At 37.2% G+C, this 15,229-nt stretch overlaps 2 protein-coding genes across 4 annotated transcripts; both read right to left on the bottom strand.

The window, feature by feature from the left end:
• Window positions 1-911: 911 nt before the first annotated feature.
• Window positions 912-2,142, bottom strand: gtf2h5 (general transcription factor IIH, polypeptide 5). The gene is made up of 3 exons (XM_067416821.1): window positions 2,088-2,142; window positions 1,826-1,911; window positions 912-1,465 (listed from the first exon to the last, which is right to left on the bottom strand). Exons 2-3 carry the CDS (start codon window positions 1,858-1,860, stop codon window positions 1,285-1,287), a joined length of 216 nt encoding a protein of 71 aa, XP_067272922.1. The 5' UTR covers window positions 1,861-1,911; window positions 2,088-2,142; the 3' UTR covers window positions 912-1,284.
• serac1 (serine active site containing 1) lies at window positions 1,826-15,111 on the bottom strand. 3 transcript variants are annotated; one of them, XR_010898013.1, is made up of 18 exons: window positions 14,988-15,107; window positions 14,474-14,670; window positions 12,252-12,288; window positions 11,895-12,037; window positions 10,881-10,970; window positions 9,319-9,450; window positions 9,075-9,196; window positions 8,862-8,990; window positions 8,095-8,208; window positions 6,768-6,930; window positions 6,531-6,681; window positions 5,668-5,809; window positions 5,433-5,533; window positions 5,243-5,340; window positions 4,036-4,218; window positions 3,386-3,529; window positions 3,066-3,278; window positions 1,826-1,911 (listed from the first exon to the last, which is right to left on the bottom strand). XR_010898013.1 is itself a non-coding variant. In XM_067416818.1 (17 exons), exons 2-17 carry the CDS (start codon window positions 14,562-14,564, stop codon window positions 3,142-3,144), a joined length of 1,977 nt encoding a protein of 658 aa, XP_067272919.1. In that variant the 5' UTR covers window positions 14,565-14,670; window positions 14,992-15,111; the 3' UTR covers window positions 2,264-3,141. The 3 variants fall into 3 exon arrangements, 2 of the variants coding, with proteins under 2 accessions (XP_067272919.1, XP_067272918.1); XM_067416818.1 differs by lacking the exon at window positions 1,826-1,911 and having other exon boundaries at window positions 2,264-3,278; window positions 14,992-15,111; XM_067416817.1 differs by lacking the exon at window positions 1,826-1,911 and having other exon boundaries at window positions 2,264-3,278.
• Window positions 15,112-15,229: the final 118 nt, after the last annotated feature.

Genomic DNA, 15,229 nt, shown 5'->3' with positions numbered 1-15,229 from the left:
CAAGGGAAGATATTTTGAAGAATGTCAGTAACCAAACAGGTAACTGGAGCCATTGACTTCCATAATAAGAAAAAAAAATACTATCAGTTAACTGTACAGATAACACTTAACAGATGTTGAACTTGAGGGTGAGTAAAGGACGACAGAATTTTCATTTTAAAGTGAACTATCCCTTTAACAATAATAACTATATCTGTTTTTAGAGGTTAAATGTTTTAAAATTATTACTTAGAAATTATAAGAAAAGTAAACTATGTAATCAGTTACATTAATAAAGTAACTGAAATAGTTACTCATCTCATTACATTTTTTAAGTAACTTGTTATGTGTAACCGAATACATTTCCAAAGTAACCTTCCCAACACTGCTTGTTATATTTGTATGTGCATACCAGAAGCTTCAGTACCAAAAAAATATTCCTTGTGTGTGTAAACACAGGTTGCAGTAAAGCTCGTTGTGATTTTGATGGTCTTCTTTGGTAACAAGAATAAAGGAAATAGTACCTTATTGTGGTGTATAACCATTAATTTTACATTTTTAGGTGAAATTCCAAGAGAAAACCACATCACTTTCCCTTCCTCAGTCAAGACATGCTGTACATTGTGGAAATGTGATGCCATGAACTCGCTTGACACCACGGTAAAGTCAATCACTTGTTTCCTGACCACATACACACCTCAATTGTCTAAATACCCAATAATACACTTCTGCTTGATCTGGTATTTCACTAGAAATCTGTAGAGAATAAACTGGAAGGGAGCATAAACCTTCACACATGCATATATGTATATACATATATATATACACACACACACACAGCATATATCGTTATATAGCAGTCTGGGTAGCTTTTAAGACTAATTGCAATGCACACAGAAAGCAAATTAAATACATACTTTGTTATATTGTCTTCAGTTTTTTTTATTTGATGCATGTATATAAATATCAACATCTTCAATCATCTACTTTCAGTAGTATGATATACTTTCTATACAATTTTGAAATGCTGAAAATTTTAAATAATATATAATGAGTTGTTTGTTTCTGCTGCTAATGCGATTCTAGACTCAAAACAATTCATTAATAATCAGAACACAGCAATAATTCAAATAAAACTGTCATGCAACTTAAACCACAAAATTATATTTCTCTCTGATGAGCATAGACATCATTCTGGCGGGCAGTCATCTTTATATGTCAGTTGCATCTGTCCAATTGTGCTGCAAGAATCTCCATGTCCATCTGCTCTCACAGACTGTAGAGTCTGCTGTCAGATTCAGACGTTTATTTCTGGGTGATGGGGAATGAATTCTGGTCCATCAGTTCTCCTACTCGCTCCTGGAGAATCTGCACGACTTCAGCTAGGATGAAAACATGCGTGTCATCCAAATCCTGGATGATGAATTTCTTCCCCAACGCAGACGTCTCATCCAGATATAGAAGAAACTGCTTCATGGCTGGGTCACTGTTTTATATTTTCAAAGAAGAGTAATAAATTAAGGTGCAATGGAGCATGACTTATTTTAAAATATAGAATAGTTTGTTTGTTAGGCATTGACTGGGTACAACGTGTATATTACACAGAGAAAAGAGCGTCAAAATTAGGGGTACAAACGCTTGTAGGGTAGTTCCCTTAAAAGGACAACAATAGGTTAATAGTTCTACCTTAAAGTACATATTAGTACTCTAAGGTACTAATATGCACCTTTTAGGAGTAAAAAAAAGATACAGTGTCAAGCTGTTGTACCCCTAAAGGTACAATTTTGACAGCCCTCTTCTCATTAACTGTATGTACCTTTACATCGTTATGATTTGTAAAACTTACCATTCAACGAGAACTCCTTTTAAGACGTTAACCATTTTGGACGGGATGTGTTAACTGCTGTCCCTTCAGTTAAAGCGTGTTTATATCTGAGGACAAAGGCAAAGTTGTTTTGAACATAAGAAATACATAAAGTTAGCAGTACATGATGAATGTTTGTAATCGCTTCTAACGTTTGACACATTAAGCGTCTCTGCAAGCACATACGCACGTCTTATGAACTAACAAACCCGAATATTTAAGAAAATTAAACATTGACACTTACATTTCCGTCTAGTAACAATAGTCTTCCTCTACTAACTGACTAGATCAATATCTGATCTCTACTGTCCTCTTCTGGCGAGGAGTGGAGTCCTGCTCCATCCATACACAGAAGAAAAAACATCTCATTATAATCCCATAAATTGTGGAAATAGCAATAATATATGATTAGGTGGAATATAAATTAGGATACACAGCTTTATTTGATGTGATAAAGATTTGACAATAATTGTGTCTTGCACAGTCACCATCAAAATAAAGTAGTCCCATGTAAGTACTTCAATTAATCCATTGATAAAAAAAAAACATACTGTTAAATGACAGCCAACATCACTACCAACCTGTGTCTGAGGTAGGGAATACAAGGAAGGCTGGTGAGGTAAGAAAAAAGGCTAGTTTTAAAGTCTGTTACTACTTTTTTCCCCCAAAGAAAATTAAATATAATAAAACAGACTCTCATAATGACTTAAAATATGCCATCATGATATAGTGAACAATAAACATTGACCCTTATTTATTTTTGTTATAGCTTACAGTTAAAATAAATGCTGAAATGTTCTCATTTAAAATAACTTAAGTGAAATACAGTACAAGGCAATAGTGAAGTGGGCAAAACATGTGAAACGGTAAACCCAGATGTTTTGACCAAACATATTCACATTGGCAAGAATTTCTACATGGAAAAAAACCTGAAAGGTCATTGGTGTTCCCATTTCAGAAATAAATGGACAGGAAATGATGGAAGATTGTTTCCGTCATAAAAAAAGGAGGTAATTTTGACTTTTTAATCTCACAATCTCAGAATATCATGATATAAAGTCACAATTATCTTAAAAACAATTATTTTTTAGAATAAAACATCTAAAGTGTTTTATTCTGTGGCTGAAACAAGCTTCCATAGGAAATGGTTGAAGGATTCATGAAACAAAGTTCAGTTGCAATTTTAGCACTCCTTTTCAGTCAAAAGTAAACCTATATATACTTTTTAATGTAATGGTTGAATCCTCAAGAGGCAGTGGCATGGCAAGAGATTGGTTTTGGACTCTGGACTTCCGAGTTTACTTCATTATTTGTCCTCCAAGAGCATCCTGAATAAATTGTAAAGTACGTTTATAGAGAAAAGAGTCCTTTCTTTCTGGCTTGCAGATGTTGAGGTGATCCACGTCCACCTGGATGAGGTCCCCAATACCCAGATCTGAATGAGAAAAAGGAGAAATGTAGTTTTCTGATATCAGGTACCTTAAACTGACAGTTATTATATAAGAAAGAACTGCTGCTGCTTGTTTTATTACTCTGACCTACCTGCTGACTGGGGTGGAACTACTAAAATTTTGAGCATTGGCCCAATGGAGGTTGGCAGTGTTTCTGCAAAGCTAATGACTTTAAACTCTCGATCCTTTGCAATGCTGAGAAATTTTTCATTTAAGTCCCGCAAAGCTGGAGAGTCTGAGTAGAAATAGATTAACAGAAAAATTATGTACAATGAGACATACCGTAAGTCGGATCGTAACCTTATCAGGAGGAATTAAAGGTGCAGTGAGCGATTTCTAAGAAACGCTGTTGAAAGTGGATCGAAACGAGAACCACAACACACTTGGAGCCAATCAGCAGTAGGGGGCGTGTTCACTCATGATAAAAGAGGAGAGACAGTGAGCCAATCAGCAGTAGTGGGCGTGTTCACTCATGATAAAAGAGGAGAGAGAGTGAGCCAATCAGCAGTAGGGGGCGTGTCCACTCATTATAAAAGAGGAGAGCGAGTGAGCCAATCAGCAGTAGGGGGTGTACACCCTTATGATGGGAAGGAAAGAGTGAGCCAATCAGCAGCGGAGCAATGAAGGGAGGGGTGTGTTTGTTTGCGTTTGATTTCAAATATCAGCTGTTTCTCAGAAACCACTTACTGCACCATTGACATTATATTAAAATTCAGAGAACAAAAAGAAATCACAACATACCTCTGCATAGTTCTTTCACTTCAATGGAAGGAAACAGGAGGTATCGGACATTTACAGAATAGCCAGCCATGAATGTGCCGTGATGAGGAACGCTGTAGAACAGAATTCCCTTCGTGTTCTTGATCAGGGCACTGAGGTCAGGATCTTTTGAGGCATCCGAGAGGATCTTTTTCACAAGTAAACCTATGAATCAAATTATTATAAGAGTTACTTACTAACCCCATATTACAAATGGCTTTAAAAAACAAAGTCCCAGTCGAATATGTCATTTTAGTCTAAGATAAATATTTTTGTTCCCATTTTAATGTGTTAAAAATATTTAACACAATTAAAGGTGCACTATGCAACTTTCCGTCAACTGGAGGGCGCCTATTCTAAACAAATGCGTATTTTGATGACTCCAGGTGTGAGCGGAGCATCTTGGGAGATGTGGTCTTCACCTCACAGCCGGTGGAAAATAGGACTTGGGCAGAAATCACGTTCATGGATGCGGTTATTAACGTTACTGTAGTGAAGCAGAGCAGGAGCGAGTGTTGTGGAGCTGAGCACGGCCGCTGGAGCGATTGTTATACAAACACACACACACGACTCGCGAGTACCAGGACTTTTATTATGACGGGACACAGTCGCCGGGCGCGCGCACTTCCGCTTTTTCCAGTCAGGTAAAGCAGCTCTGTTTATCATATCAGATACATTTAAGTGTGTTTAAAATGATGTTATGACGTTCCTCTGTGCGTTCGCTCGGCGCTGCTGTGACATGTTCACACTGCCAAGAGAAAAGCGCTTCTGCAGAATAAAGCTGAGGGTAGCGCAGATATGACGCCATTGACAGGCGACTCCCTCAAAAGCTATGCTGAAACGTCCCGGTCCTTAGTTAAAATAGCAATTTTCTCACAATTTACAAATAGTTGGAAACATTTGGGATATTGTAAGTACTCAACTGAACAAAATATATAACACCGGCCTAGTGGTTTTTGGATATTTTACTGCAAAAATACTACATAGTGCACCTATATCGGCATCTGTTTTTTCTGTCATCCTTTGGCTAGCGCTACATTATATGATCACACACTTACTCATGCAAATACTTTTAAACTTTTTTTTTTTTGGTAAAAAGCTATTCTTTCGCAAATAAATGTAACCCAAAGGTTTGGAAGTTATTCTCATAGCTAGGTGCTGGTTATTCTAAGACCCACCATGGACTAACCTCCCATACTGTGGGTTACCCAGACCACAGGCCTGTCCCCTACACCAGCATCCTTCAGCTTCCTTAGCAGTTCCTGACTCCTGTAGGCCAACGACTTCCTGTATAACACACAAAAAGTGAAAAAAACATTGACATCATCGATGCTACATTGAGTTGCAGATCACTGAATATTCACACCAGGACTGTTTACCGTTGGTTTTCAGCAGGACACTTAGCCTTCCAGTCACTTAAATGGCTGTCATACTCGACAGACAGGATTCTGAGGTTTGGACAGTCTTCAGCCAACCATGACTGTGGAAAATACACAAAAAAAAGATTTGAATTCCTGCCTTTCAAAATACCTCCGAAGCCCTGTAATGCCATTATACCGCAAATAGTATTTGGGCAACTGTGATTTTAGCCGTTTCCTCAAGAAAATATCTGACCTTGGGCCAGCATTCAGTGTAGTCCTCTCGGACCCCTTCCAGCTTGTCATCATCCGTCATGTCACAGTCTTTTTGACGCCACGTTTTAAAAGCTGCTCCCAAGAGGCCGTGCACGAAGAGAACATCAGCTTTGATTGGCTGGCTGAATATACAGGATGGAAAACACGATTAATCCTCACTAAACAGAAGCAGTGTATATTATATATTAGTAAAACATATCATCTACACCAGTGGTTCCCAAACCTGTCCAGGGGAACCCCCACCAGTGAACGTTTTGCATGGCTCCCTCATCTAACACACCTGATTCAACTTATCAGCTCTTTAGTAGAGACTGAAAGACTTGAATTAGGTGTGTCTAATGAGGGAGACATGCAAAATGTGCAGTGGTGAGGGGTCCCCGGGACAGGTTTGGGAACCACTGATCTACACTACCCTTCAAAAGTTTGGGAAATAAATAAATTATAACTTTTATTCACCAAGGATGCATTAAATTGATAAAAAGTAACAGTACAGACTTTTATAATGATACAGAAGATTTCTATTTCAAATTAATGCTTTTCTTTTGAACTTTCCAGTCATCAAAGAATCCTGAAAGTATCATGCTTTCTACAAAATATAGATATAGATATTAAGGTTTTTCAACACTGATAATAATAAGACCAAATCATCATATTAGAATGATTTCTGAAGGATCATATGACACTGAAGACTGGAGTAATGATGCTGAAAATTCAGCTTAAGAAAAGGTTGATTTAAAATGTTGATAATATTACACAATATTACTATTTTTAATGTTATCATTGATCAAATAAATGCTACCTTGGTGAGCATAGGATGCAGTCCAAATAAGCTAGCATGCTTACTTTGTGCGGCATTGTGGGTGCAAAATGTAAACACCATCCTGGTACTTCTCTCTTACTGCATCTCTGTCCAAATTGGCTAAAGCACGGGCAGCATAAGATGCCTGCATGATGTGTGGTGACTGGATCATCTTAGCCAGGACAGACATCCAACCTTAAGGACAACCACAAAGGAAAAAATACTCTATTCAAAATAAAAATCGAATTAATGAATCAGTAATACTAAAGGACAAGGCTAACCTGACTGCACTATGGCTGTATGTGCGCTCTCATTCAGGGCGAGATTTCCAATAATGCGCACAATGTTGCGTTGAATTTTCGGAGAGTCTCCACGAAGCTGGTAGACTCTTTGCAAGAGCTGCAGTCCTCCATTAGCAACAATGTGGTCACAATGACTGCGGACCTGTGAACAAAGAACAACCCGAATGTGACCCTGGACCACAAAAAAAGTCTCACGGGTATATTTGTGGCAATAGCCAACAATCCATTGTATGGGTATCAAGTATCAATAGGGAACATATTTCATGGAGATATTTTTTAAATTTCATACCGTAAATATATCAAAAATGTATTATAAGTAGTATTATGCATAGCTAAGTAATATGCTAGATTTACATTTTTTTGCACCCTCAGTTTCCAGATTTTCAAATAGTCATATCTCGGCCAAATATTATCCTATTCTAACAAACTACACAGAGCATTTTTATTTAGCTTTCATAAAAAGTGACCCTTATGACTGGTTTTGTGGTCCATGATCACAAATGGAAATGCTTTGAATTTATTTGTTTATTAATATCAACAAGTTTTTAATGTTGTTTGTGTCTATGTGGTGTTTTTAATATGCTTTCAGACAAACCATGTGCAAATTCATGTCAACACCATTGCAGAGTATTTTCTCCTAAAAACTGCAGTGAACCAAAGACAGTCTCAGAAACACGGTTTGAAATCACTGGTGTTTCTGACGTCACAAACCACCTTGTAATCAATTACGTCAGCATTTGTGCGGGGTTTAGAATATCTTTAACTGTGATGTTTAAAGCGTTTTTAAGGATGCTGATGTTTAAAAGGCAGACGGAGATGGTGAACGGGAACATAGTTTGTGTATCATTAGCATTATTAGCTGTTTGATAACGTAGTCAAGCTAAAGGCTAATCATATTTATTACCGTTATGTGTCTGACGCTGTAAAAAGCGATACCTTTGTGCAGCGTTTACTACAGTAACTTGAGTAAAAGTTGAGCGAGTGGATCTCTGAGCTGGAGCGAGTGAGTGGAGGCGGGGCTCATTCGCATACTCATGGCCTGTGTATACGAAATGAAGCAAGGGTGTAGAGTTACATTCAAGCTATTTTAAAGCATTTTTTATTGTTGTTTTTTAAAAAATACATCATCAAAGATGAGTTTTAAGGGACAAAATTATTGACTACATGGGGACTTTAATAAAACTGAAGGTACATGTCAAGCATATATACAAATATCACATCCTGCACAAGCATCCTGTTTTCTTTTATCTTTGGCTACTTCCTTGTTGTAAATGCATGTCATTCTGCAGAGTTTGTAAGTCTTTACCTTTGAGTGCTGCACCAGGGCTTGCATGCAGAACGTCTCCACCTTCTCAGAGGGGGTAGAAGTGAGACTTTGTGCATAGGGCAACCCATTTCCTCCAAAACACCACAGCCCTCCCTATAACCACACAACAAAATGCACATCCTACAGATTGGCTCTTTTCTCTGGATATAAATTTGATCAAATAGAGTAAGTGCAACACTTTTTCAGCAGCCTTGGTTCTGGAAGTGTTTTTCCCATTCATATTTCCCATGAGGATTCAAAAAAAAAAACTTTGTTAAAGGATTTTAAGAAATGAACCAAACCTACCAGTTGCGAAGAGAATCATAATATTACAAGCTTTTGATTTGAAGCAAAAAAATATTTTGAACAAATAGACTAAGGTACTGGACGGTGTACGTAAGAACTACAATCCCATTAGGCCTTAAAAAATGACTAATAAATATAAAACTATTGATTTAAAGATGCTCATTATGTATACAGAAACAATATATTTTATGTTCACTGCAAAATATGCACATATATACAAATATTTAAGTAGTTTGAGAGTGTAGGGTGATTATTACGCCATTCACGGTGTTTCATGTGAGTGGCCAGTCGGTTTTGATTTTCTGATTGGTTTATCACCGGTAATTCCACTGTTAAACACAATTATTTAAGACATAAGTTGCAATAATGCTGGCTGATGGCTTCAACAGCTCACAAACATTTATGCGTTGTTGTTTAAAATCAGTTCCCCTATAGAGAAAATGTGTGTGTTCATGTCTCACCCGTTGAGAGGCTAGCGATTGGCTGCTCTCTCTAAGCGCCAGGGAAGTGAAGTACTGCACACACTGATCCACCTCCGACTGGGGCAGGGATGCCAGTAACTGCCTAAGTTCATCTTCTATTGAGATATCCTATACAGGCGCAAAACATTAGCACTAGCAGCTGACATTACACAGCAGTTCAATTAGGCTATTGTCTGAATGATAGCTACTCACATCATCAATGTGTGGCAGTAGAGGAGGAGGGAGAAAGAAGCGCAGGTCCACGTTTGGTATGCGGGTGAGAGCCACAGATGTGCGCTGATCTACCACCTGTGCTGCAGTCCGGTATTGATAATCTGTGATGGACAAGACAAAAGATCAATCAGAGCTCACCACAGAATGAATAGTGATGTGTTTTTTGCTCAGCAAGAACAGCATAAAATGTAATTGGCTTAGTTAAAGTGCTGCTGACTCTCACCCTCCCAGTGGTGATTCTGGGCCAGTTCCTCCACAGCCTGATGTCTCACGGCCCGGTCGGCAGAGTAGGTTCTTTTCAGCAGCATCCATAGCGCACATTCATGAGGATCTGCGTCTAGATGACTGAGACGCTCTGATTTAAAACAAAATTACACACATGCTCAGTTCAAAGAACTACAAATACAATGACATGCTAGAAATTAAGTAAAAGGCACAGTATATAAGTTTGACCACTAGAGGTCGCTTATTCAAAACAGAGGCGTGTAGTCTTGACTCTTCACCTCCACAGCCGATAGAAAGGTATCCGACGGTCTAGGGCAGAAATCATGTTCATGAATGAGTGAATTTATTAAAGTTTTATTAGCGTTACAGTGGTATGAAGCAGGACGCGTGAGAGCCCTTGAAAGCGAATGCTAATGAGAGAGACCTGCGCCAAACACCGTCTCTGAGCTTTTATTCTGTTTATGCTGCAGTCGCCACTTCTGCTCTTTACGTTGTGTGTGTGAGGGTAGCGCAGATATGATGTCATTGACAGGCGACACAAGGACACGGTACGTAACTGGGTAAAATAGAGGATTTCTCTGTATTTAAACATTGTTGGAAGCGTTTGGGATAATGCAAGTACACAGATCAACAAAATATAATGCTCTATTGGTATTTGGATATTTGTGCCTTTAAAGTAATGATTTCATATGAAATTATGATTTTAACATCAAATGGAAACAGATGCCTTCAGTTAACCATGCAGAGTACATTACTTCTGATCTACATTTTTCTATAACCTATCAGTCTACTATTATGGCACACTTTTCTAAACTGCTTTGTGCTGCTAAACATACGCTACCATTCAAAAGTTTGGGGTCTGAAAGATTTTTGTAAGATTTAAAAAGAAAAAAGAAAAAGGCTGCATTTATTTGACACAAATCTTGTGTATTATTCTTACAACTTAAAATGACTGTGATAAAAGTTGAATTTTCACCATCAATACTCCAGTCTTCAGTGATCCAACATGATAAATCATTATAATATGCTGATTTGGTGTTCAAGATACATTTCTTATGATCAACATTAGTATTATCAAGCAGTTGTGCTGCTTAATATTTTTATGGGAATCGTCATATTATATTTGTGTTCTTACTGACCCCAAATTTTGAACAGTAGTTTATATTATAAACTACCCTTCAGTCTCAAACCTGATGCCAAGTATGCAGTGATAAAAAATAAAATAAAAAAAGTATTAGAAAGTGTATTAGAATACACATTATGCAGAAGATACCCATCCCATTTAAAACAGAAGATAACAATTACTCTCTGGGAAGCTACAGGTGATATCTAGGTCAAAAAACTCATCATTCATCAAACAGCAGATGCTTCCTGAGATGCAATGAAACACACTCACTAGGTGTTTTTTCTAAGCATGTCCTCTAGTATAACCATGCAGTTTGTTTCAGACAGTAAACTAATACGAAACTATTGTAAACTAATATTTATTTGTAATATTTTAAAAGCATTAACAGGCACCATGACTTGTCATTGCCATCAAAAAGAGAAGAAACTACTCACCGTCCAGTGGGCGACGCAGAACTCTTGAAGTAATTTCAAGAAACTTTCTAGCTGCTTTATGAAGCTCCTTCCTGGTCTTGATAGTGAGGCCTGAAAAGGGAATATTGTCTGTTGAGGGAAATTAATAATTTCCTAAAGATAAATCTTTACCTTTACACCTTTGTTTTATTGTCTGATTGTACAACATACCAAACAATACAATTCTAATATACTATCAAAAATGTAATTCTGATGCCCCTGCAAAAACTGATCAAATACCTCTGGAAACATAAAAATACTGCACTATTCTGTTGTATTTGTGAATTTATTTGTTGACTACTATTTTGAAAAGTAAGTCTGAAATGTTGAAAGGTTGCGTAGAATGGATGTGGAAGAGTAAAGAAGTTGGATGAAGTTCACTACTCCTGTCTTGTCTGCTTCATTGATTTATAACTCAGATACCACAAATTATTTTTAGTGTTTCAATCAATCAATCAATCAACTTTATTTATATAGCGCTTTTACAATCACGATTGTGTCAAAGCAGCTTCACAGTGTCAAACAGGATCATATTGCAACAAAATTAGATTTGGCTGTACAGTCGTACTGGAGAAAACAGTGATGTTATCAGCTTATTTTAATTTATCATATAGCAACAATGTTGGCAGATCAGTATTATAGTTTATAGAATTAAATAAGACCTAATTCATACATTTTATTTGTATAATAAGTTGAATAACTTTAATCATATTTTTACTGTCCCCAACTGAGCAAGCCAAGCCAAAGGCGACAGTGGCAAGGAACCAAAACTCCATCAGGGCATGATGGAGAAAAATAAACCTTGGGAGTTTGTTCAAAGCGCCTCATTTTTATCACTAACAGTACTTTCTTCAGCAAATCAGGACCACTGCCGTTTGTAGTAGTGGTGTAGTATGTATTCCTCATTTGCAAGATGCTTTTAAGGGGTAAATGCAAATTAATCTTTTAGCTTTTCAGATATTTACACACTGTCTCAAACACAAAAACTCAATGTACCAGAAGCAAGGCTCTCCTGTTCCCTATTAGTGGCATGAGTCAGGTAGATGTAGGACTTGTGCTTCTCCTGTAGTATTGCACTGGTGTCGATAGTGAGGGCCTGGTTGAGAGTAACCACCTCATATGTGATGAAAACACAGCCTCTGTGTAAGCAAACATGATAAAGTCACAATGTGTTTCAGAGAGGGATAACAATCTGGCTCAGAAGACATTATTTTTCTATTTCATATTTTATTTTTCATATTATTGTATTTTAATCTGCTTACTCTGACATTCTCTGTGAAATTGAACAATATAATTTTACTCACGGCTTATAAGATACGTTCAAAAACTAAAAATAAGAATCTGCAAACCTACCCTAATACTATTGCTCCTGTCACTTTTGCTATTTTTCCTAGAGAAAAGAAAGAGATGAAGACCAGCATTTAGTTAAGCATTCAGAATAAATCTGTCCATTTTTAAAAGCAATAAATAAAACATGCAGTACAGTTTTGGTCAGAATTATTGGCACCCCTGGTAAATATGATCAAAGGCGGCTGTGGAAATAAATCTGCATTGTTTATCCTTTTGATCTTTCAAAAAAAATTTTTTTTTTTTTACAAAATTCTAACATTTCATTGAAGTAAAACAATTGAAAGTGGGGGAAACTCATTATGAAATAAAGGTTTTTCTCTCGTTCACGTTGGCCACAATTATTGCGCCGTCCGTTCCCCAAGATCACAGCTCTGAGTCTTCTTCTGTAAGGCCTGATGAGTTTGGAGATCAGAGCCCATTCCTTCATCCAGAATCTCTCCAGATCCTTCAGATTCCAGCTCTTCTCTTCAGCTCATCACTCATTTTCTATTGGGTTCAGCTCAGGAACTGGGACGGCCATGGCAGAAGCTTCATTTTGTGCTCAGTCACACATTTTTGTGTTGATTTTGATGTTTGTTTTGGATCATTGTCCTGATGGAAGATCCAACCACGGCCCATTATCAGATTTCTAGCAGAAGTGTCAGGTTTTGATTTTTTATCTGTTGGTATTTGCTAGAATCCATGATACCATGAATCTGAACAAGATGTCCAGGACCTCCAGCAAAAAAACAGACCCACAACATTAAAGATCCATCGGTGTGTTTAACCGTGGCCATGGGGGACTTTTGATCCCTGTTTGCACCAAAGCCATCTGGTGTGTTTGTGCCAAAAGCTCTTTTTTTAGTTTGATCTGACCACAGAACCAGGTCCGTCTGAAGCTCCAGTCGTGTCTGAACTGAATATGCTGGAGTTTGTTTCTGGATGAGCGAGGAGGAATTTTCTTCAAACCCTCCCAAACAACATGTGGTGATGTTGGCGTTGTTTGATAGATTTTTTTATTCTTTCTGAGCCCAAGACCCAAGACACATCAGAACTATATTCTGTGGTTTAACTCATTGTGATGATGATTAAGGGAATTTGGCCTTTTGTGTTTCCTCATATTTATACTCCTGTGGAACAGGAAGTCATGGCTGGACAATTTCATGATCCTAGTCACCCTGGTGTGCTAAAACATAAATATGAATGGGAATACACTTTAGTGATATTTTACTTGTAAGAATTTTTAGGGGTGCCAATAATAATGGCCAACATGCATTGGAGAAAAACATATTTCAAAATGATAGTTTCCCTTCACTTCCAACTATTTTACTTCAATTAAAGGTTAGAATTATTTTTATTTATTTATTATTATTATGAAAGATCAAAAGGATAAACAATGCTGATTTTCTTTTTCACAGCCACCTTTGCTCATATTAACTAAGGGTGCCATTATTAGTGGAGGGCACTGTATAAATCTTTTGTAACATTGTTTAACACTAACATAAATCTCTTTACTGACACCTTTGGTGCGTCCTTGCTAAATAAAAGTATTATTATAAAAAAGCTTACTGTTCCTAAACTTTATTAGTAATAATTACAAAACATTTTTCCTATCGGCTGTTTATTTAATTTTTATATAAAAATATATATAAAATGGTTTTAAAATATATGTAGATGCCATGTGACCCAGGACCACAAAAATATTATCACGGGCATATTTGTGGCAATAACCAATAATACATTGTATTGTTCCAAATTATGAATTTTTCTGTTATGCCGAAAATTATTAGGATATTAAGTAAAGATCATATTCCATGTAAATATTTTGTACATTTCCTACTGTAAATATATATAAAAATATTATTAGTAGTAATATGCATTACTATGACTCCACTTGGACAACTTGACTTCACTTAAAGGCAAATTTTTTCACCCTCAGAATTCAGATTTACAAACAATTGAATATCTGCCAAATATTGTCCTTACAAACCACACATCAATAGAAAACTTATTTATTCAACTTTGTATAAATCTGTGTAATATATAGATCTCATTTTCAAAATTTTGACCCGTTATATGGCTTGTTTTGTGGTCCAGGGTTACTTATTCAGGCCCTGTTGTATTTGGTAAGTATCTTGGAAAGTGCCAGATATACATTAAGGCTGTGTCTCAAATCCAAGTGAGCTGCATTTCTAGAAAACCTTTTGTTTTACAGACATGTAGGTGGGCATGTCAGTAGGTCTTACTATAATCTCTCCATGGCAGTGATCTCTTCACAGCCGGTCCGGTGGAGCTCAGCCTGCGGACGCGGATGAGTCGCAGGGCGGACACAGACATTGGCTTTCCTCGCAGATATCAGACGAGTGCACACATCAATCGGGGCCAGAGGGCCGGTGAGACACATATATGCCAGGTGTTTATGAGAGCTCACGTCGATTATAACCTATACAGTAAAAGTTCAAGAAGAGGTGGTGGAGTCATAACAAGCCAGAGTTGTTTTCATTCTCTCTAACTGTTACTCAGTTTTATAAACGCTCAACATACTTCCTCCGTTATAGAGACTGCTGATATCAGGCTAACTGCTTACTAAACATATTGTATGCTTAACGTTTGGTGAGTTTTAAAAACCAGTCGTTCTCTAACCTTAACGTTACATGAAAAAAAAAGCCTAGTTAGTCGCGAGGCAAATAGCGAAATGCATTGCGTACGCCCAAGATTGACATTTAACGAATGAAAGTGTAGGTTAAACGTGCAATTTACCTACAAAACTGGAGTTCCTTCTAGTAGACGCGGCATAAAAATATCACGTTTGACAGCAAATGTAAACAGGAACTGTTTTCGCAGCGCGCATCAACGTAGAGCGTCATTACCGTAAGTACAAGACATTTCAGTCACATGTCGCAAATGTTTTACCGTAATATTTACTTTTCCCACATACCTAGTTATTCCTTCCTAGTCCAGTCAGAATGTTTTGCTCAATATTCTGGAATATTGACGGGATG

This window comes from Pseudorasbora parva, chromosome 15 (genome assembly GCF_024679245.1).
Source record: "Pseudorasbora parva isolate DD20220531a chromosome 15, ASM2467924v1, whole genome shotgun sequence".
In the NCBI taxonomy this organism is placed as follows: domain Eukaryota; kingdom Metazoa; phylum Chordata; class Actinopteri; order Cypriniformes; family Gobionidae; genus Pseudorasbora; species Pseudorasbora parva.
Note: the sequence above shows the minus strand (reverse complement) of the source record. Positions and strands in the feature narration are given on the sequence as shown.